Raw genomic sequence first — 22,595 nt, 5'->3', positions numbered from 1 at the left:
CCGTAAGACCCACAATCCCAGCTGCAGGGAGAAAGACAGACACTTCCTTTCCATGCCCCCCAGCCCCTTTGGCACCAGCCTGGCCGGGCTTTGATGGGGAGTGAGTGGGAAGAGCGGGTGATATCCCAGTCCCTGGCTCCCTCTACTTAGATGCCGTGGAGGGAAGAGGGGTGCTCCCTCTCCCCCCGTATTCCCTCTCTGAGGCCCACTGACTGGGGTAACTGAGCACCTGATGCTGGTGTGGTGGGCGGGGCATTTTGCTGGAGTTTTATTGACCTTGTGCTTCCGGGCATGCAAGAGAGGAAAAATGAAAAACCCACAAAAACCCCTTCCTCTGTCTCTCGGGGAAATTTCTGACATTTTGCCCGCCGCCTGCAGTCTGCACTCGGCTGCATGTGGGGGCAGCTTGGTGGAGGAAGGAAACAGGGAGACCTTTGAGGCTGAGAAATGATGTCGTCAGGTTCCTTCTCCCACCCAGGCCTGTTATGCCCTTTCTAGCATCCTCGACAGTTGATCCCCAGCCCTCTGCTTACACACTCCCCAGTGACAGGGAGGTCATTCACTTGATTCATGACAACAGCCACAGTTACGTTGGTGAAGCATGTTCTGTGCCAGCGCTGAGCCCTGTAACCGTCTGAGTTCGCTGAGCCCTGATAGGAAACCCAGAGAGGAAACTTGCACACGGTGGGGAAGGCGGGGCTCCGGGACTTGCCCATGGTCACATGCTAGCCAGCGGCTCAGGCGGGGTCACATCGCTGTCTAACTAGAACCCTGAGCTCTTCCCCACTATTTGGCACTGACCCCGAGGCACTCACTGGGGGGAGGAAGCAGCATAGGAGTTGGCCAGGGCCAAGGTGGGCAGAAGGCATGCTCTGGTTAGAGGACGGAGAATATGCCAAGTCCTAGAGTGAGCAAGGATGGGCATTCAGGAACTGGGAGGAGGGGCTTCCCTGGTGGCTCAGCGGCCAGTGCAGGAGACGCAGGTTCCACCCCTGATCCAGGAAGATCCCACAGGCCATGGAGCAACTAAACCCATGGACCACGACTACTGAGCTTGTGCTCTAGAGCCTGGGAGCCGCAACAACTGAAGCCTGACTGCTCTAAAGCCCATGCTCTGCAACAAGAGAAGCTGCAGTGAGAGGCCCGTGCACCGCAACTCAAGAGCATAGTTCCCGCTTGCTGCAACTAGAGAAAAGCTTGAGCAGCAACAAGAACCAACACAGCACAAAAATAAATAAATAAAATTATTAAAAAAAAAAAAAAGTCCCAAAACTTGGAGGGGCTGAAAAACTGAAGAGCCCATGTGGGGGCTGCCCCTTTCCTGTTCTGCATCCTGCTTTCTGGATCACTCCCTTTTTGTGTCCAGACTAACCTTCTCATAGGAGGCGCCTCCCTCAGACATCGGGGAGCGGGGCCGATTTGAAGACAGGCCTGGTGTTAGGCAGAGAGCAAGGTTTGTTTGGGGCCGGGTGGGTGGACCCTGTCTTGTCCCTGGGGGAGCTGAGGGTTTCTTCAAGGAGGAGGCAGCCTGCCCTCCCCACTTTGGCTGAGCTTGGCTGGCCCTCAGTTTCCTCCCCATTTGGGTTTCTCCTTCAGGGCAATGGGGGGACGCCCGACAAACATCTTCCAGCTCCAGTCCCAAAGCACAAGAAGAAAGCATCTAATGGCTCAGATAAGGCCAGAGTCACCTCTGCTCTGGTTCCCCAATGACAGAACTGCCTTGGACCACTGCTAGCAGGGCAGGGAGTGGGGGAATGGGGGCAGTTCTCCAAGAAAGGCAATCTGTGGGCTGAAAAGTCCATCTGAAATGTGTCTGCTGCACCAGGCAGTTAGCATCTGGGAGCCCTGAGAACACATTCCAGGGAACCTGACTTGGTTGGAATATGCAGAGGGGTCCTTCCTGGAGGAGGTGTCCTGAGGATGAGCAGGAGTCAGCCAAGGTGGGGAGTGGGTATGCTCTGATTAGGGGACAGAGAATATGCCAAGGCCTGGAGTGGGCAGGGATGGGCATTCAAGAACTGGGAGGGGCTCCATTTAGCTTGTCAAGGGTGTGATAGCTCAGTGGTAAAGAATCCACCTGCAATGTGGGAGATGTGCATTCGATCCCTGGGTCGAGAAGATTACCCTGGAGTAGGAAATGGCACCCCACTCCAGTATTCTTGCCTGGAAAATCCCATGGACAGAGGAGTACATGGGGTCACAGAGTCTGCCGTGACTTAGTGACTCAACAACAACAATAAGGGTGTGAAGTGGGTTGGGGGAGGGGAGGGCGGAGGGACTGGCGGCCCAGACTCAGCGAAAAGCAGTTCTCTGTGTGGGAGTTTCTGGGGCTGGAGCATCTGCGGCCGGGGTTGCCTGATGCTGAGCCAGAAGTGAGAGGTGGTGACGGGAAAGGGAGGACAAACCCTGAGAACATCTGGAGTCACAAAGGCGCTGTTTTCAGAGGCTGGGCGCATCGGCACAGAGCGACACTTGGGAACCAGTCCTGAGAGCCAGAACAACGCCAGAGGCTTTCCTCACCATTCGGTTTCTTTTTCTCAACTTATTTTTCAGTCGGAGGAAAATTGCTTTCCAATGCTGTGTTGTGCGCATGCGTGCTAAGTCACTTCAGTCACGTCTGACTCTTTGCTACTCCATTAAAAACCAAAAGGCTGAGAAAGTAGCTGCGGTACATACACCGTGCGTGGGTGCCTGCTCACTCGCTCAGTGTCCGACTGTTTGCAGCCTCCTGGGTTGCAGCTGGCCAAGCTCTTCTGTCCATGGGGTTCTCCAGGCAAGAATAGTGGAGTGGGTTGGCATTTTCTCCTCCAGGGGATCTTCCTGACCCAGGGATCAAACCCACCTCTCTTAACATCTCCTGCGTTGGCAGGCGGGTTCTTTAGCACTAGCACCACCTCGGAAGCCTTGTGTTGGTTTCTGCCATACAGCAGTGTAAATCAGCCATAAGTATATACATATATGTCCCCTCCCTCTTAAACCTCCCTCCCTCCCACCCCTCTAGATCATCAGAGCACAGGTTGATCTTCCTGTGTTACAGAGCAGCATCCCACTAGCTGTTTTACACATGGTAACTTCCCTGGTAGCTCAGTGGTAAAGAATCCACCTGCCAGTTCAGGAGACGCAAGAGACACAGGTTCGATCGCTGGGTCAGGAAGATCCCCTCGAGTAGTAAATGGCAAACTGCTCCAGTATTCTTGTCTGGAAAATTCCATGGACAGAGGAGCCTGGCAGGCTACAGTCCATGGGGTCGCAAAGAGTCGGACACGACTGAGCGACTGTGTGCACACACACGCAGTGTATGTATGTCAGGACTGCTTTCTTAACCATTCGATTTTGTATTCTAAAAGTGGAGCTCAGGGGAGAAGATCTAAGTGGAATATGGGAAAAGAAGAAACAAGCAGTGAATAAACACGCCTCATTCTTCTGCTGCTTGAGCTCCAGAAGCTCCAGCATCATTTCTTCAGCCCCTATGGCCTTTCTGATCTCTGTACCAGCCACCTCTGTTCCTCCCATAGGGCCTCTGCACTGGCGGCTCCCTCCTCCTGGAATGCTGCCCGCACTCCCCCCCCCCCCCCCCCCACCTCCTTCAGTCCTTTGGGACTCCGTGGGCCCCCCTCCTACTGTCTCACGCAATCACTCCTCTCCCCACTGCCTTCCTCTCTTGGAGCTCCTGTTCTATGTTCTTCCAAGGCTGTCTCCACATTGGAAACCCACTTGCTCATTTATTTCTTTAATTAAAAAAAAATTTTATTTACTCTATTTTTTGGCTGCCCTAGGTCTTCGTTGCTGCACTCAGGCTTTCTCTAGTTGCAGGGAGGAAGGCCTACTCTCTAGTTGCGGTGCGGGGGCTTCTCATTGCGGGGGCTTCTCCTGTTGTGATGCAAGGGCTCTAGGTTCTTGGGCTTCAGTAGTTGTGGCACACAGGCTCAGCTGCCCCATGGCATGTGGGATCTTCCCAGACCAGGGATCAAACCCATATCCCCTGCATTACAAGGCAGATTCTTAGCCACTGGACCACCAGGGAAGTCCCTAGTCTAGATTCTTTTGGTTGTAACAAACAGCAGCCTAACTCACTTAAGCCTAAACAAGACAAAAGGGAAATAATTGGTTCAATAACAGAGGGGTCTGTGGTGCCATAATTCAGGTCTGAATGATGACCTCAGGAGTCCTTTTCTCTCTGTCGATGTCACCTCCTACTCATCTCCTTCTGAGGCTGGCCCTGCCTGTACCCCAGCAGCACTGACCCTCCAAGGTGACCTGACCAGGAGCATCTCTGCTTCTCTTCCCCAGGGTATTCCCCGAAGCAGCTGTGCCCAGAGGGGTCCCACCACTGCGAGAGGCAGTGTCTGCACGATTATTACTTGGACATCAATGACCGCTGCACGGCTTGTGTGAGCTGTTCTGGAGGTAAGGGCTGCGTCTCTCCTCCCCTGCTCCTTCCAGAGAGGATGGGGGGCCTTGGGGGTGGGAGGGAGGCAGGGGAGGCAGAGCACCTGGAAGGTGGGAGGTGGCGAGAAATGAAATTTGGTGCTTGTCCTCTGAATCAGCCCCCTGGTGCTTCAGTTTACCTCTCTGCATCTATGAATTGATATCAGCTGTGATTTTTGCATCCATACTTTTTTTTTAATTGGAGGATAATTGCTTTACAATGTTGTGTTGGTTTCTGCTGTTGCTGTTCTTCAGTGGTTCACTCTTCTTGACCCCATGGACTGCAGCACGCCAGGCAGATCTGGCCTTCACCATCTCCTGGAGTTTGCTCAAACTCATGTCCATCAAGTCGGTGATGCCATCCTACCATCTCATCCTCTGTCGTCCCCTTCTCCCCCTGCCTTCAATCTTTCCAAGCATCAGGGTCTTTTCCAATGAGTCAGTTCTTTGCATGGCTGGCCAAAGTATTGGAGCTTCAGCTTCAGCATCGGTCCTTCCAATGAATGTTCAGGGTTGATTTCCTTTAGGATTGACTGGTTTGATCTCTTTGCAGTCCAAGGGACTCTCAAGAGTTCTCTCGGGCCACAGTTCAAAGGCATCAATTCTTCAGTGCTCAGTCTTCTTTATGCCTGACTCTCACATCCGTATATGACGAGTAGAAAGATCAATCTTTGACTCTATGGACCTTTGTTGGCAAAGTGATCTCTCTGCTTTTTAATATGCCATCTAGGTTTATCATAGCTTTCCTTCCAAGGAGCAAAGGTCTTTGAATTTCATGGCCGTAGTCACCATCTACAATGAATTTGGAGCACAAGAAGGGAAAATCTTCCCTGCTTCCACATTTTCCCCCTCTATTTGCCATAAAGTGATGGGACCGGATGCCATGATGTTAGTTTTTCGAATGTTGAGTTTCAAGCCAGCTTTTTTACTCCCTCATCGAGAGGCTCTTTAGTTCCTCTTCATTTTCTGCCATTAGGGTGGTTTCTGCCAGACAGCAGTGCAAATCAGCCACAAGTCTATACATATCCCCTCCCTCTAGAGCCTCCCTCCTGCCCTCCTGCATCCACGCTTTTTAGAGACTTAATTACTGATGCCATGTTTCCTCGATGGAGGGATGTACACTTACACATTGACTCTGCTAAACCCCAGGGGAAGATTCTTTTCTTATCTCAGCTTTACAGTGAGGAAACCGAAGTTTAGGGAGGTTGAGGGCCTTTCCGAAATTACAATGCTCTGGTTAATGGAAGCACTAGAGTTTCAGCTATTGGTTTGACACCAAGGGCTGTGTTCTTTCCCAAGACCACAGTGCTTCCAGGAGAACATTTTCAATAAGTGTGTTTATTGTTAATTTCTTATTAAGGGTAGTGAGTGTGGTTTGTGTGCTATCTCATATTTGTTTGTTGGGTTTTTTTGGGGGGGAGGATGGGGAAATTTGTTGAGATTTCTTCTGGCCTAATACATTTTTGTGGGCTTCCCTAGTGGCTCAGCAGTAAAGAATCCATCTGCCAATGCAGGAGACAGGGGTTCAGGCTCTACGTCAGAGAGATCCCCTGGAGAAGGACATGGCAACCCATTTATTCATTTATTAATTATTAATATTCCAGTATTCTTGTCTGGGAAATTCCATGGACAGAGGAGCCTGGTGGGCTACAGTCCATGGGGTTGTAAAGAGTAGGACATGACTTAGCAACTAAACAACAACAAATAAGTTTTCATACTGTTTAGTATGTTTAGTGTGTTTGGGGAGAAACACGTATTATGTTTGTTGTGTACAGAATTCCTTGTGTACCTGTCTGACCAAGCTTGTTAATACTTATGTTCTTTTAATAAGATGCATCCTTATTTATTTTGTCACTTTCACAAAGGTTGGTTTCTGAGACAGATGTGTTGAAATCTGTCTCCCAACATGCTTGTTTTCATCAGATTTTCATAGTGTTCTATCTATTTTTGTTTTATAAGTGTCAAAGCTATGTTATTAGGTACAGTGTTCGTGAGTATCATATTATCCTCGTGGGTTGGACCTTTTATCGACATGAAGTACACCTCCCTGTTTCTTATAATGTGTTTGCCTTAATTTTTGTTTGATATTTTTGTTTAATATTAAGATTGCCATTCTTCTTTGTTTATGTTAACATTTCTCTGATATAGTGTTACAATTTTTAAAATTATTGACCTCATTTTATTAAATGACAGTCATATGCATCCCTCACAAAAATTCAAGCAGGGACTTCCCTGGTGGTCCAGTGGTTATGACTGCACTTCCAGTACAAGGGTCATGGTTTCCATCCCTGGTTCAGTTCAGTTCAGTCGCTCAGTCATGTCCGACTCTTTGCGACCCCATGAATCGCAGCACGCCAGGCCTCCTTGTCCATCACCAACTCCCGGAGTTTACTCAAACTCATGCCCATCGAGTCGGTGATGCCATCCAGCCATCTCATCCTCTGTTGTCCCCTTCTCCTCCTGCCCCCAATCCCTCCCAGCATCAGGGTCTTTTCCAATGAGTCAACTCTTCGCATGAGGTGGCCAAAGTATTGGAGTTTCAGCTTCAGCATCAGTCCTTCCAATGAACACCCAGGACTGGTCTCCTTTAGGATGGACAGGTTGGAGCTCCTTACTGTCCAAGGGACTCTTAAGAGTCTTCTCCAACACCATAGTTCAAAAGCATCAGTTCTTTGGCACTCGGCTTTCTTCACAGTCCAACTCATCCCTGGTTAGGAAACTAATATCTTACATGCCATGGGTGTGGCCAAAAAACAAACAGACAAAAACTCCCCCCAAAACAGCAACAACATAAAAATTCAAGCAATACACAAGTGTACGGAAGAAAGCCAGCTCTGCTCCTCCCCAGTCATGGGTGACTGACACCTCTTTCCCTCTCTGTAGAGAGAAGAATGAGTTGGTTCATAGCCAGACATACCATACACACACAGAAAGAAGGAATCTTCAAGAGGATGAGATCTTACTGCTTATGGTGTGAAAATGATTATCTTTAACTTTATTCAAATATTTCAGAGGAGAAAGGAAAGTGAAGAAACTAGACTATCACAAGAGGTATCACAAGGGTTTTAAAAAAACCCTCTGAAATTAACAGAAGAGGTTATGAAAATCAATAAGTGGTTAGGAATCATTGAAGGAATGACTGTCTCTTGTGGTAAAGTCATATTCTACTTGTTTCAATTTTGGGGTAGCAGAGAGTTGCTTGACTCCCTGTAATGAAAAATGAATGACTTGTTGGCCTCCCCATCCTCTTCCTGACGTTTATAGTTTACATTATGTTTGCTCTGCATAGTCTGTGATGTTGATCTTCTTTTCTGTAGCCCTAAGTCCATGCTAGTTTTACTTTGTTACTTAAATTTATCCATTGTGCATTATGAGTCCATTTATCACAGCTTCTAATTCCTGAATTTTTCATTTTGATTTATCACTTGATTGGTCAGATTTCACTGTCATGTGAACTTTCCAGGGATTCTTTTGCACCTTCCTTGACTTCTTTCATGTTTGAAAATATCTGTCTCTAAACTGGAATGACCAGTTGGACAGGTATAATATTATCCTGGGATATATTTTCTCTAGAATTTGGTAGGATTGGTACACTGTCTTCCTGTGGTAAATAGTGCTATGGAGGCATTGCCCTTGAAAATATGTGAGCTATTTTCAATTATCTTTTGATATTGATTTCTAACATAATTCCATAGTGATAAGAGAACAGACTGTATGACTTCAACACCTTTAGACGATGAAATTTTTGCACATTGTTCTATGTCTCTGGATATATTTCAGTGCCTCCTAGTTTGTAGTCTATGGGAGCTCGAATAGAATTTGTATCCTACTGTTGTGTGAAAATTGTATAAATCTTTATATTGAAGTGGTCCATGGTGCTTTTCAGGTCTATTATATCCTTCTACTTCTCTGTATAGCCATTCTATTAATTTTTGAGAGTTTGATATTGAAACTCCATCTAAAAATCTTAATTTATCTACTTAAAAAGTATTTGTAATATATAGTGGAACTATATAAAAGATAAAGACGCTTTGAAACACAATGTAAAAAAAATATTGCCGTGAAAGATTCTGCAGTCAGCTTTTTCCTCTCACCTTTGTAGGTGACTCCAAGAATCATTCTTTCTCTATTCTTAAGGATCAAAAACTTAGCCAGAATATGCCGTGATATTGTTTGCGAACAATTCTTCCTGGTATCTGGTATGTCTTTTCTATCTGCAGATTTAGTTCTTCATTTCAGGGGAATTTACATGTATTTTTTTATTTCTGCTCAACAGATACATCTCAATGTCAACTTGATGGATGCCAGTTGTTTTTATGTTTGATTGTCTTGCTTTTCCTCTTTGTCCATCATCTTCATTCATTGCATGAATATCTGCCTTTTTACCTTGCATTCACTGGTGTTTTTTCAATCTTTTCTCCATGCCATTAACTCAATTTTCTGTCTAACCTTTTTTTATTTCTTGCAGCCCAGGTATCATAGGGCCCCCAGGATACTGGTAGTTCACTTATTGAATTTCTAATGATGGTGCTGTGCACCTCAGTTTGTTTTCTTTTGCTCTGCAGTCTTCCTTCTTATCTCATCCTTTAAAAAAAAAATCATCTTTTTTTTTTTAAAAAACTCTTCCTTTCTTGAATTTATATTCTTACTGTGTATTAGTTGCTCAGTTGTGTCAGACTGTTTGTGACCCCATGGACTATAGCTTACCAGGCTCCTCTGTCCCCAGAATTTGCCAGAAAAGAATACTGGGGTGGGTTGCCATTTCCTTCTCCAGGGGATCTTCCTGACCCAGGGGTCAAACCCAGGTCTCCTGCATTGCAGGAAGATTCTTTACTGTCTGAGCCACCAGAGAAGTTATATTCTTATTAAGTTCCTTTATAGTGTGAAGCACTCCTAGGATTGCTTATTTGTTGTAGACTGGGTTCTTTGTCCTTGCAAACTATATTCCTATCTTTTTTAGAACTTTCTCTCTTTCTTGTCTTCTCTCCTCCCTCCCTTCTGTCGTCTTTCCTGCTATAGCACATTCACATAGTTGCCACATTATGTTTTTCCTTCTTGCTCAAGCTTAGCCTTGGCAGCAACTCTGTTCCTGACACAGTGTGAGGGATTTCTCCTTCACACCTGCCACACCTCACTGGACTCGAGTGTCTTCCCAGCTCAGAGCTTCAGCTGAGGTGTGTGTGCTTAATTGCTCAGTCTTCTCTGACTCTTTGCGACCGACCCCATGAACTGTAACTCGCCAGGCTCCTCTGTCCATGGAGTTTTTAAGGCAATAATACTGGAGTAGATTACCATTTCCTTCTCCAGGGGATCTTCCTGACCCTGGGATCGAACCTGCATCTCCTGTGTCTCCTGTATCACAGGTGGGTTCTTTACCCCCTGTGCTATGGGGGAAGACTGAGAGTTAATTCTTTTTTTTTGGCTGCACTCTGTGACTTGCAGGATCTTAGCTCCCCACCCAGGGATTGAACCCAGGCCATTGCAGTGAAAGCATTGAGTCCTAACCACTGACCACCAGGGAATTCCTGAGGGTTACCTAAAAATAATCATGGTAAAATATACATAAAACTTCTTAGTTTAACCATTTAAAAGTATACTGTTGAACACTGCTGTATTTAAAATGAATAACTAACAAGGACCTATAGTATAGCACATAGAACTCTGCTCAATGTTACATGGCAGCCTGGATGGGAGAAGGGTTTGGGGGAGAGTGGATACATGTATATGTATGGAGGAATCCCTTTGCTGTTCATCTGAAGCTATCATAACATTGTTAATCGGCTACACCCCAATACAAAAGAAAAAGTTCAAAAGAAAAAAAAAGTGTACTCTTCAGCAGCATGGAGTACATTCATATTTTTGGGTGACCATCACCATCACCTAGCTCCAGAATTTTCTCATCTTCCACAACTGAAACTCTGTCCCCATTAAATACTAGCTCCACATCACCCCCCAACCACAAGCCTTTGGCAACTACCATTCTACTCCCTGTCTCTATGAATTTGACTACTCTAGGATGCTCATAGATGTGGAATCATACAATACTTATCCTTTGTGACTTATTTCACTTAGCATAATGTTTTCAAGGTGCATCCATGTTATGACATGTCAGAATTTCCTTCCTTCCTAAGGCTGAATGATATTCCATTGGACGTATCTATCACATTTTGTTTAACTGTTGATGTCCATGGGCATTTGGGCTGTTTCTGCCTTTTAGCTGTTGTGAATATTGTTGCTATGAACATATTTGTACAAATATCTGTTCAAGTCCCTGCTCTCAGATCTTTTGGGTCTACACTCAGCAGAGGAATTGCTGGATCATGTGGGAATCGTATGTTTAATTTCTTGAGGGATCTTGAATGTTACTTTTGAGACTCATTTTAGGAGCTCCAAGGACCTTGATGGGGGGTCAGAGAGCAGCCAGAGATAGGTATTGTCCTGGTGGCAGGGGGTCTGCCTTCCCTTCTGTCAGAGTCTTTATCAAGCTCCTGCTGCCTAGAAAGGGGTGCATCCACGCCTAGGGCTTCTGCTCATTCCTCCCACTTGGCCTGGCTTCCTGGAATTGGCAAGTCCAGGCAGTCTTTTCCGCCTCTGCCCAGGCCTGTGACATTAATGGGCAGGCAGCTACTCAAAGAGTTTGTTTTTTCTTTAGTTTTCCATGGATGTCTACTCACTGCTTTTAGTTGGTTTCTCCAGATTTTTGAAAATTCTCAGGATTTTATTCTCTCCTCAGTAAAGCTTCTGGGGTTCAAGTGAGAATGAGGGGCTACACCAGCATCATTGCAACAAGGAAGAGAGAGGAAAGTGTCCTGAAATGGTTTTAGGGGCCAGGTGTAGGGGAGGGGAATTTTGTCATGGTTGCCCACATCCCATTGGCCAGAACAAAGTCACATGACCGCCCATCCAGCCTCAAGGGAGGCTGGGAAATGCAGTCTTTTCTGAACCCCTTTGAAACAGAAATTGGGAACACAGTCATTGTGCCCTAGGGGATTCCTTGTCATAGCTACAATTTCCTTTGTCTCTCAGAGGATATTAAGTGTCTCTATTCCAAAGGCGTGTTCTGTTTTCTCTTTTATCTGTTTTCTTAAGCGTTAGTTCTGTTTGAGTTTGGGGCTCTTTTTTCTTGGTGCTGCTTTTCTTTGAGTTTTGGTGACTTCAAGGTGTGCACGTGGTATCTGATGACCTGGAAAGGGGTGGGAGGTGGGGAAGGTGGGGTGGGGGTGGAGGGTGAAACCCGCCTCCAAAGGCAGTGAAGGGGAGCGAGGTGCTGGGCGGGGTCTGCCAGAGGCTGCTCCTCTGGGTCTTCAGGGTCCCTTCCTCCCCCCAGGGCCAATCAGCTCACCTCACCTGAGTCTCCTTGGGGAGATGCTTGGCTTCTTAGCTCTGTGGCATGAATGGATGAGGAGTGCGGGGTGAGGGACCTAGCTGGGTGCTGCTGCTGCCCTCCTTGTCAGATTCCCTCCCTATCGCCCCGGCCATGCGCCCACTTGGAGACAAGCACCAGAGCCTCTTCCAGCATAATCCCCTTGGGTATATTTTGGGCTGTGGTCTCCTTTTTCCATCCAACCCCATCTGCCTTCCTTGTTCCAGGAAGGCCTCATCATTTCTGGTTGACCCGGGATGCCCCTTCTTGTTTTCTCAGGGATATTTGCATTTATTATTATTTTTACCAGTGATTTTTTTAGAAGATAAAACTCATCATTTAAAGTATACAGTGCTGTGGTTTTATATTCACAGTGTCTATCTATTTCCAGAACGTTCCCTCCCCCCAGAGAATTCCTTTGTGATAACCATAAATGGATTATATCTTTTCAAAATTGTGAATCACTATGTTGTATCCCTGAAACATATAATATTGTACATCAGCTTTATCTCAATAAAAAAAAAAGAAACCCCTTAGCTCCTAATTCTCCCCTCCTTTCATCCCCTGGCAATCACTAATCAAGTCTCTGTCTCGATGGATTTGCCTACTCTAGACATTCCATGTAAATGGAATCATGCAGTTTGTGGCTTTTAGTGTCTAGCTTCTTTCACTTTATGTAGTGTTTTCAAGGTTTATCCATTTGTAGTGTGTATCAGTACGTCATTCCTTTTTTATGACTGAATAATATTTTATTATATGGCTATAGCACATTTTGTTTATCTGTTTATCAGTTGATGAATATCGGCTTGTTTCTACTTCTTGGCTAGTATGAATAATGTTAGTATGAACATTCACCAACAAGTTTTTGTATGGACATATGTTTTCAGTTGTCTTTGGTATGTATCTAGAGGTAGAATTGCCAGATCATATGGTAAATCTATACTTAACTTTTTGAGGAATTGCCAGACTCCTTTCCACAGCTCTGTCCTACTTTACATTCCCACCAGCATTCTAAAAGGATTCCAGTTTCTCCACATCCTCACCCACTATTGTCACTGTCTGACATTTATATTCTGTCACCCTAGTGGATACAGTGTGGTCCGTCATTGTGGTTTTGGTTTGATGACTAATGGATGGATCTGATGACTCATGACATTGAGCATCTTTTCACCTGCTTTTTGGCCACTTGTATATCTTCTTGGAAAAGGGTATTCTTTTGCCCATTGAAAAAAATTTAATAGACTTTTTTTTTGTAGTTTTCAATTTATAGAAAAACTGAGCAGGAAGTAAAAAGATTTCCCACTACTCCCCAGTGTTATTAACATCTTGCATTAGTGTGGTATCTTGTTACAACTGATGCACCAATGTTGGTGCATTATTAACTGAAGTTCATAGTTTACATTAAGGTTCACTCTTTGCATTGTAGATTCTAGTTTTTGACAAATTTATAATGTCATCTATCCTTGGTTGCAGTAGCATACAGAATAGTTTCACTGCCCTAAAAATCCTTGGTGCCCTGCCCATTCATCCTCCCCTGCCCCACCCCTACCAAACACTGGCAACCACTGATCTTTTTACTGTCTCCCTAGTTTTGTCTTCCCCAAATGTCATGTAGTTAGAATCACAGTAGGTAGCCTTTCCATTTGGCTGCTTTCACTTCGAAATAGACATGTAATATCCCACCCTGTCTTTTTTGCCCATTTTAATATTGGGATATTCATTTATTTTTAATATCATTTTTGTGATCTCCAGGGATGTGGGCTAGTAGGTGGAGGCTGCCTCATGGACCCCGTCTGCCTTCTTGCCCTCATCTCAGGAACAGTCTGGAAGGAAGAGTGGAGCATGCCAGCTGCCCTGCCCAGCAGAAGACCACAGGAGTGTCCTCCCTCATGTGCTGGACTGTCCGTGGGGGCTTTCTGGGTCCCTTCCCTCACCCTCTTTGAGTCCCCAGTGACCTTTCTCTGTGTCCCTTAGACCTCGTGGAGAAGAAGCCATGCTCAAGGAACTCCTCCCGCGTCTGTGAGTGCCGGGCCGGCATGTTCTGTGGCACGTCAGTCGTCAACTCCTGTGCCCGCTGCATCCCCCATTCTATCTGCCCAGCAGGGATGGTTGTCAAGTTGCAGGGTGAGTATCCCCACCGCCCAGGACCACGATCTGTGCTGATGCCACCCCACCACACCCTGACCTCCCACCTCTTCCTTCCTGCTGGACAGATGACATCTCCTATCATGATGATGCCGAGGATACACCCAGGGGCCCCTGTGGTCCCTTCCCTGCACCTCAGGTCCCAGGCTCAGGAAGAGTTCCAGGCATTGCCCTGGCTGGAGGAGGTCTTGGGTTGGCTTGAGGCTCGGGGCAAAAATTCACTGATGCTTGATAAGCAAGAAAGAAACCTGAAGTTTCTGCTCTGGTGTTTCCCAGAAGATTAGAGCTGGTTTCCCCGTTTTGGTCCATGGATGTGCCATGCTTCTCCCTCTGCCAGGCCTTCTCACATGCTGTTCCCTCTTTCTGGGACACCCTTCCTTCCCTGTTCACCCTGTGAACTCAACTCTGCCTTCAGCTGTCTGTCCAGACATCACCTCCTGACCTCTCACAGACCACGTCTCCTTCCCAACATGGGTGTGAACACTGGCCTCTGTCTCAGTGTGGTCAGCGCGCATCTCCCTCTCTCCCAGTAGCTTCGCGAAGGCCAGGACCATGCCCAGCACATTCACAGTCATCTCCCCGCGAGGCGAGGTATCTGCTCTTCAGAGATGTCTGTTGACTGATGTGACCAGGAGCTCAGAGCTGGGAACGGACGGGTGGAGTTCAAATCTGGTTGGATTCGCCCTGCTCATTCAGAACCCTCAGTAGACGGATCCTCAGAAGCCTGACACCTGCAGGCAGGCGAGGTGCATGTATGCATGCTAAGTCACCAGTCCTGTCTGACTCTGTGCGACCCTATGGACCGTAGCCTCCCAGGCTCCTCTGTCCATGGGGTTCTTCAGGCAAGAATACTGGAGTGAGGAGCTGTTCCCTTCTCCAGGGGATCTTCCCAACCCAGGGATTGAACCTGCATCTCTCTCCGGTGTCTTCTGCAATGGCAACTAGTGCCACCTGGGAAAGGGTTCTGAACTAGGCACCAGATACCTGGGATTTTGGACAGCTTTGCATCTGTGGGGTGTGTTCCCAGCCCTCTCTGGGCCTCAGTCTCACCTTCTGTAAATGAGGAAGTGTAACTTTTCTTGCTTAGAAGCTCTTTCTTCTCTAAGAAAAGCTGCTTTGAGTTCTGTTGCGGCTGCCTGCGGACCAGCTCTGGCTCTCTCGATGGCATTCCTGCATCTGCCACACGGTGGCGCCAGAGGCCTCTCTTTCTGGCCCCCTCAGACCAGCTGCCCAAAGCTGTACCATTGGCCATCTGTGGTCGCTGAGCACTTAAAATGTGTCCAATCACTTGAGATGGGCTGTCAGTATAGAATATGCGCTGGATTTCAAAAACTTAGTACACAGAAAGTATACATTTCATTTTTCTTATGTTGATTTTTGTTGTTCAGTCTTTCAGTCATGTTGGACTCTTTGCGACCACATAGGCTGCAGCACGCCAGGCTTCCCTGTCCTTCACTATCTCCTGGAGTTTGCCCAAACACATGTCCACTGTGTCGATGATGCCATCCAACCACATCATCTGCCCTCTTCTCCTGCCCTCAGTCTTTCCCAGCATCAAAGTCTTTTCCAATGAGTTGGCTCCTCACATTGGGTGGCCAAAGTATTGTAGCTTCAGCATCAGTCCTTCCAATGAATATTCAGGGTTGATTTCCTTTAGGATTAACTGGCTTATGTTGATTATCTATTGGCATAATTTGTGCCGACTTTTTGTTACCCTTTGAACCACAGCCCTCCAGGCTCCTCTCTCCCTGGGATTTTTCAAGCAAGAATACTGGAACAGGTTGCCATTTCCTCCTCCAGGGGATCTTCCTGAGCCGGGGATCAAACCTGCATCTCCTGTATTGGCAGGGAGATTCTTTATCTGCCGGGCCTTCAGGAAAGTTCATATTTTAGATATATGGAGTTAAATGTATTGCTTAATTTCACTTGTTTCTTCTTTTCTATCCAAAATTTGGCTACTGGAAAATTTAAAATGGTAACTTGTGATCCACATATTTTATTGGATAGATAGTACTGCTTGAAAAGTACTCCAACCTTTGGTTACCAAACCCTGGCTTCATTCCTCTGTGAGAGTTCCCACCGAACAACTCTCAGGGCCTCAGTCTCTCCAGCTATAGAATGGAAAGTAATTATTGCCTCAGATGGAGCTTACCCTAAGACCTTGCATCGACTTTCTCCTCTGAAATTTTCCAGACTCCATAAGGCTGTATTAGCCCCATTTTACAAGTAAGGAAATTGAGGTTCAGAGATGGCAGGTAATTGCTTAAGACCACAGAGCAGGGAATATCTAATCTAACGTTTGAAACTTATGCTCAAGTCTTGCCACCCCACCACAGTGCAGGTAGATGAGATGAGATGAGATGAGATGAGATGAGTCAGGCTCGCTCATAGCCACTTCCACCAAAACTTTCAGACTCAGGTCCACTTGACTGAAAGCACTATGTTTTCTTCTCCACTCTGCTTCCACCCAGTATTCTTCAGAACTCTTCGTTTGCAAGTCACAAATTATTTGGTTCATGTAACTGAAAATGTTCTTTGTGGAACTTCAGGTATGGCTGGATCCAGGAGCTCTGTCTTTTCTCTGTCTCTCATCTCTACCCCGCCGTGTGTTGTTTTCCCTGTAAAATATCTACCAGCAGCTCCAGACTTGCTTCCTACTCAACTCCAGTGGAAAATCTGCTTCTCCCCATATTCTCAACAACAAAAACAAAACCTTGAAGTTGCATCTCATAGACATGGCTTGGGTCGTGTGCCCACCCCTGAGCCAGCCCATCATGGCCACAGGAATGGGATGGATTGATTGGTCCAGCCTGTCCCATGGCAATTCCTGGAAATGGGACTGGGGTGGTCAGTCGGTTCCAGCTCCTTACCACAGACACTGAGATTGGGAGGTGTAATTCTCCAGGGAAAACTGGGCTACTTTGCCCCAAAGGGGAACGGATGCTGGGCAGGCCCAGAGATCAGATGGCCACTGTGTTTCCCTGGGTTGTGGTGGTAAAAGGTCTACTCCTGGAGTCTCTGGCTCCTCAACACCAAAGCTGAAGGCATCTCTGTCCTCCCTGCAGGCACAGCACAGAGGGACACCATCTGTGAGCCGGCTTCTCGAGGGGCCAGCCCCAACTGCAGCACCAGCCTGCAGGACTGCAAAGGCCCCACCAGGTAACTCTCAGCCCCCCACTATCCAGCTGACCCTAGTGTGGGGCTGTCCCACCTCATAGGAGACCCAGGGCATTGTGGGCTGGGGATGTGGGTGGGGGTCAGTCCAGGGTGTCAGGAATCCAGGGGGCCCCTCTGCTGAGCAGAAAGGTCATTGAGGCCCTACTGTGTGCTCAGCCTGCCCTGGGCACACAGGAGACCCAGAAGGACAAGAAAATACAGCTCTTGCTCCCAGGATCTGACAGAGGGCCAGCCAGAATCTATGGGCACAGTCTGGGGGCCCCTTCTCTATAGAAATGGGTATCCCTGAGCACAGATTCCCCCTGCACCATCAGAAGAATTGCCAGTCCCATCTCTGGCTTCCTTCCCAGTGGCGCCATCTCCCAGGCCAAGCCCACCCTGACCTCCCCAGCAAGCCCTAGTGCCAGGACCATGCTTCTTGGAGGGGGCATCCCCCTCACCCCAGAAGATGCTTCTAAAATGACTCCCAACTCCAGCTCCTTCGTGGGGAAGCTCAATCCAGATCCAGGTAAGCTCTCCAGAGGACCCGGGGGCGGTCTCCAGGGCAATGGTGTCCGATGGGTGGGGTACTGTGTGTGGGGTGGTCAGGGCAAATGGTCACTGAGCCAGTATGGGGAGAAGAGGATCTCAAGGCCTTCTGTGACTGAGACCTTCAAGGGCCAGAGTAGAGAATGGAAGGACTCACTTGTTTCCTGGTTTGGGTACCAGACACTGAGGCATGCTGGGGCAGTGGAAGAGGCCCGTCTCTGCAGGTATCAGTATGATGCCCGCCTCTGGTTCCCATGGCAACAGATTAGGGTCCCCATTCACTCCTGTTTATTACCCAATAGTCTTCCATTGTACATGAATGTATGAGAATATTACACTTTGTTTAACAAAAGTTTTTGGATATTTGGTTTGTTTCTCCTTTTTGGCTGTAGTGAATAATGAAAAACAAGTCTTTGGTGAATGTATGTTTTCATTTCTCTTTGTTTTTTTGAATTGATCTCTAGGGCTTCTTATAATTCTGGGTTTGAGCCCTTTGTCTTATAGTTGTGTTTAAAACATCTTCTCCCACCCTGTGGCTTGCCTTCTCCTTCTCTTTATGGTGTCTTTTGATGAAGAGGTGTTTTTAATTTCAGTGTAGTCAAGTTGATCCATCTTTTCCTTTCTAACTAGTGCTTTTCATGTTCTGCTCTGCAAGGCTTTTCCTCCACTGAGGTCTCAATAACATCCTACATTTATTTCCTAAGGTCATTACTGTTTTGCCTTTGTTTAAAGTGTCCCTATGAATATCCAGTTGAATCCACACCATTTATCAAATAAATTGTCCTTTCCTCACTGTTTTACATGCCATCTTTGTTGTAAATCAAGGGTCCATATATGTATGGGTAGGATTATCTGTTTTATATATAGTCATGTGTACATGTTAATCCCAATGGCCTAATTTATCCCTCTCCCCATTTGTGCCTTTTTAAAATTCTCCCAATAATGTTTTATTATGATCTGTGTAGAGATATTTACATCTTTTTGTTAGATTTTTATGTCTTTGGTATTTCTGGTGATAATATAAATGATATCTTTTTCAATACTTCACATGCTAACTTTTTTATTGTTAGTACTAGTATGAACTGTGTGAAATGCCAATATTTGATTATTTCTGTCCTATCTAAACAGCAATTTCATGTGGTTCAGTGCAAATATATAGACATTCAATTGATTTTGATATAGTGACATTATATCCAACTATCTTGCTAAAATCACTTATTCCTTCTAATAATGTATCTACAAACTCTTATGATGGTCTGTGCAGTCCATGGTATCATCTGTCCATAAGTGCTTGATGTCTTCCTTTCTAACCTTGCTCTTTTTGTTTCTTTTTCTTGCCTTATTGCATTGCCTATGATCTATGGGACCAAACTGAATAGAAGTTGTGATGGTAGGCATCCTTGTATCCTGTTGAACTCAAAGAGAGAGTGGCTACCAAAGTTTTGAGTAGGGGAGGGACAGAGCAATGAGACTGGGGAGAGGGCTCTGGCAAAGAGGAGGGTCCAGAAGCAGGAGGGTCATTTCGGAGGCAATTAGCACTCTTTTCCTGTGTGGCGTTAGACACATTCCTTCCCTCTCTGAGCCTGAGGACTCCCTCTGAAGGACTAATTGACATGTGCAGAGTTTGGGAGCTGGTCATGGAGCTGGGGGGGCTTCAGTGATGGGGGGTGGGATAGGGTGAGGGTGAGGCCTCTGCCAACGTGACCTGGCCTGGAGCTTCTTTCTTTCTTTTCCCAGGGCTGACCCCGCAGCCCCCATGCCCTCAGGGGTCTGCTGACTGCAGGAAGCAGTGTAACCACGACTACTACCTGGACAGGGATGGTCGCTGCAAGGCCTGTGTGACATGTTCAGGAGGTAAGGGCCATGTCTCTCCTCCTGGGGCCTCTTCCAGAGAGCAGGGATGGTCTTGGAGGGAGAGGCCAAGAATCTGGGGGTGGGAGCCCTGAGTTGGGTCTTGGATGCTCAATCCTCAGGAGCCTGGTTCACCTCACCGGCACTTTTTGAGCAATCGGCTTCTAGTGACTCCCACTGACGATCGTGGGTTTTGATAGCCGTGACCCCCTTCTAGAGAGTTTCCATTCACTCACTCTGTTTTGCAAGGAAGCATTTGTTAATCAGCTACCCGTTTCAAGCTTGTCTCATTATTTTTTGTACCTATCCTATGATGCCTGGATTGAGATTGCCCCCATTTCACAGAAGAGGAAACTGAGGCTTAGGGAAGTCAGGGGACTTCCGGGGCCACAAGCCCTCGCAAATGGCAGGGCCAGGATTTGAACCTAGGGCATCTGCTACCAGGCTCTGGGCTCATCACTCCCTCCACTGCCTCTTAGAGCACCACTGTGCAAGCACTCAGATACTGACTGCTGATGTTCTTCCTGCGGCCCACTGCCCGCAGCACCACCAGCCGCCCTGTGAAGTCCGTGCAGCTGCCCAGGTCCCAGACTGCCATGGCTGTCGCCCCAGCCCACTCACAGCCTCCACCACCAGGGGGAGGTGTGATTCTGTCTCTGCAGCAACATGGACTGGAGTCAGGGGAGGCCATGTGGGGGAAAGGACATTCTGTTTGTGGTCATTGGAGGTCACTGTTCTGCTTACTAAGGCCACAGAGCAAATTTTCTCAAATCTGAGTGGCAAAAAGCAAACCATTCATTGTAGTCATGGAGTCTGTGGGTCAGAATTCAGTCCTGACGCTGGAGGGCCAGCTGGTGTCTGCTCCATGAGATCCGAGGTTTCAGCTGGAAAACCTGAAGGTTGGGAGCCGGAATCATCTGCACCTTCTTCATTCACGGGTCTGGGGTCGATGCCCTAAGATCCTTTCCATGTCGGCTGCTATTTGGGCTTCCTCAAGTCCTGGGTGCTGAATCCAAAGATGAGTTGGTAGTAGGATAGAAACCATACTCATTTTTATGACCCAGCTTCAGAAGTTACTCAGAAGGTAGAGAATCTGCCTGCAATGCAGGAGACCTGGGTTTGATCTCTGGGTTGGGAAGATCCCCCAGAGAAGAGAATTGCAACCCATTCCAGTATTCTTATCTAGAGAATCCCACGGACAGAGAAGCCTGGCTGGCTAGAGTCCATGGGGTTGCAAAGAGTCAGACACAACTGAGCAACTAATACACCTTCAGAAATTACATGGCATAACTTCCACTGCATTCTGCCTCTGAAGGCAGGGGGACAGGTTCCCCCTGGAGTCATGGAAGGGAAAAAAAGTCAAATTTTTAGATGAGTAAGTGGCCAAGCTCTGGAAGAACAGACAGACTGAGAGCTATTGCTGTGGCCATTCCTGGAAAAAATATAATCTATCACAGCTGCTGTGTCAGATGAGGAAATAAAGAGATGGCTCTGGGCCCCAGTATTCCTTCAAGTTGCATAAATGAAGCCTTGCGAGGCCATGGAGTAGAGCCCAAGTGCCTGGGGTCAAATCTTGGCTCTACTGCTTGGGAGCTTATAAACTCAAGAAGGTTTCTTAACCTCTCTGGGCCTGTTTCCTCATTGGTAAAATGGGCATTATAACAGACCTTTTTCAGAGAGGTGTTCTGGGAGTTAAATAGGGTAAACTGAGTTAATCTGGATAGAGTGCTAGAAACACTGCCTCAAACAGGCTTAGCTATGTTAATACAATATTATAATTAATAGTGCAGGCCTTTGTCTTTATCATGCAGAGGCTTCTAAGCCTCTAAGTATCCCACCAATGTCTTTATTGAGCAAATTACATTTATCTAATCCACTGATACAGTAATTCTATTTTCACCCATTAATAAAGCATGCAGAATATCCCTACACATGTATAAATACATTATTACACTTTTTATTTTATAAAACCACTAACAATTTATTTTTATTTTGGAGAAAACCCCACTTTTCATCATTAGAATTTTCAAACATCCTCAGAAGTAGAGAGAATCAGAAGTGGTTATGAACTATCACCCAATTTTAAAGAATTATCAAGTCATGGCCAGTCTTGGTTCATCTTTACCCATACTCACTCATCCCTAATCTTTGAATTATTTTCTTTAAAAAAATTTTTTGGGGGGATTTTTCTTTTGATAGCTTTACTATTACAGATAGTAATAGTAAATTACTAGATGTAGATACATACAATAAATACAGTTGACATACTAGATACAGACAGATAGATACAGTTGACATACAATAAAAGTCACATGTTTAAAGTGTGCAGTTTGATAAGTCTTGAGACGTGTGTGTGGCTGTGAAACCATCACCACAATCAAGATAATGAACTGTCTGTCCACCTCCCAAAAGATTCCTTAAGCTCCTTACCGTCCCTCCCACCATTCCCTGCCCCTACTCCCATTCCCAGGCATTTGGTATGCTGTCACTATGAAAGAGTTTGCATTTTCTGGCTTTTCCTGTAAACAGAATCAGAGTATAGACTCTTTTTTCTTTTTTTTTTGGCTGCACTGAATGGCCTGCAGGATCTTAGTTCCCCGACCAGGGATCGAACCTGTGCCCCATGCAGTGGAAGCACGGAGTCCTAACCATTGGACTGCCAGGGAAGTCCCTATATACACCTTTTTTGTCTGACTTCTTTCATTGGGCATAGTTACTTCCTGCACCAAAAGATCTGCTCAACAGCATAATCAAATAAACACGCGTTCCTGGGCAAATACGTCTCTGCCCTCCGGGGGTTCTCTGGATCCCTGCCCTCTTCATTCCAGTCCTTCCTCAGGACCCTTCTCTGTCCCCCAGATGGCCTCGTGGAGAAGACTCCTTGCACATGGAACTCCTCCCGCGTCTGTGAGTGTCAGCCTGGTATGTTCTGTGCCACGCCGGTGACCAATTCCTGTGCCCGCTGTGTCACCCGCCCCAACTGCCCACCAGGGACGCTCACCAAGCTCCAGGGTAAGCAGGTCACAGCCCAACCAAGGGGCTGAGCTCTGGGTCCCTACAGCTGTCCCGCTCCCCTCCTCCAACCAGCAAAGCACCTTCATTC

The 22,595-nt window shown here is 46.8% G+C and overlaps 1 protein-coding gene across 4 annotated transcripts in view; it reads left to right on the top strand.

Annotated features, from left to right (window-relative positions):
* TNFRSF8 (TNF receptor superfamily member 8) overlaps positions 1 to 22,595 on the top strand; it is a 78,747-nt gene that overhangs the window by 20,974 nt on the left and 35,178 nt on the right. For all 4 annotated transcript variants that reach the window (XR_006344974.1, XM_043924036.1, XM_043924035.1 and 1 more), the window contains exons 3-8: positions 4,291 to 4,407; positions 13,766 to 13,915; positions 17,002 to 17,095; positions 17,464 to 17,621; positions 19,379 to 19,495; positions 22,352 to 22,504. Coding sequence is in view for 3 of the 4 variants with exons in the window: in XM_043924036.1 (XP_043779971.1) it covers positions 4,291 to 4,407; positions 13,766 to 13,915; positions 17,002 to 17,095; positions 17,464 to 17,621; positions 19,379 to 19,495; positions 22,352 to 22,504 (789 nt within the window). In the remaining variant the exon portion in view is untranslated. The remainder of the gene's footprint in view (positions 1 to 4,290; positions 4,408 to 13,765; positions 13,916 to 17,001; positions 17,096 to 17,463; positions 17,622 to 19,378; positions 19,496 to 22,351; positions 22,505 to 22,595) is intronic.

This window comes from Cervus elaphus, chromosome 14 (assembly GCF_910594005.1).
Source record: "Cervus elaphus chromosome 14, mCerEla1.1, whole genome shotgun sequence".
NCBI classification, from domain to species: Eukaryota; Metazoa; Chordata; class Mammalia; order Artiodactyla; family Cervidae; genus Cervus; species Cervus elaphus.
Note: the sequence above shows the minus strand (reverse complement) of the source record. Positions and strands in the feature narration are given on the sequence as shown.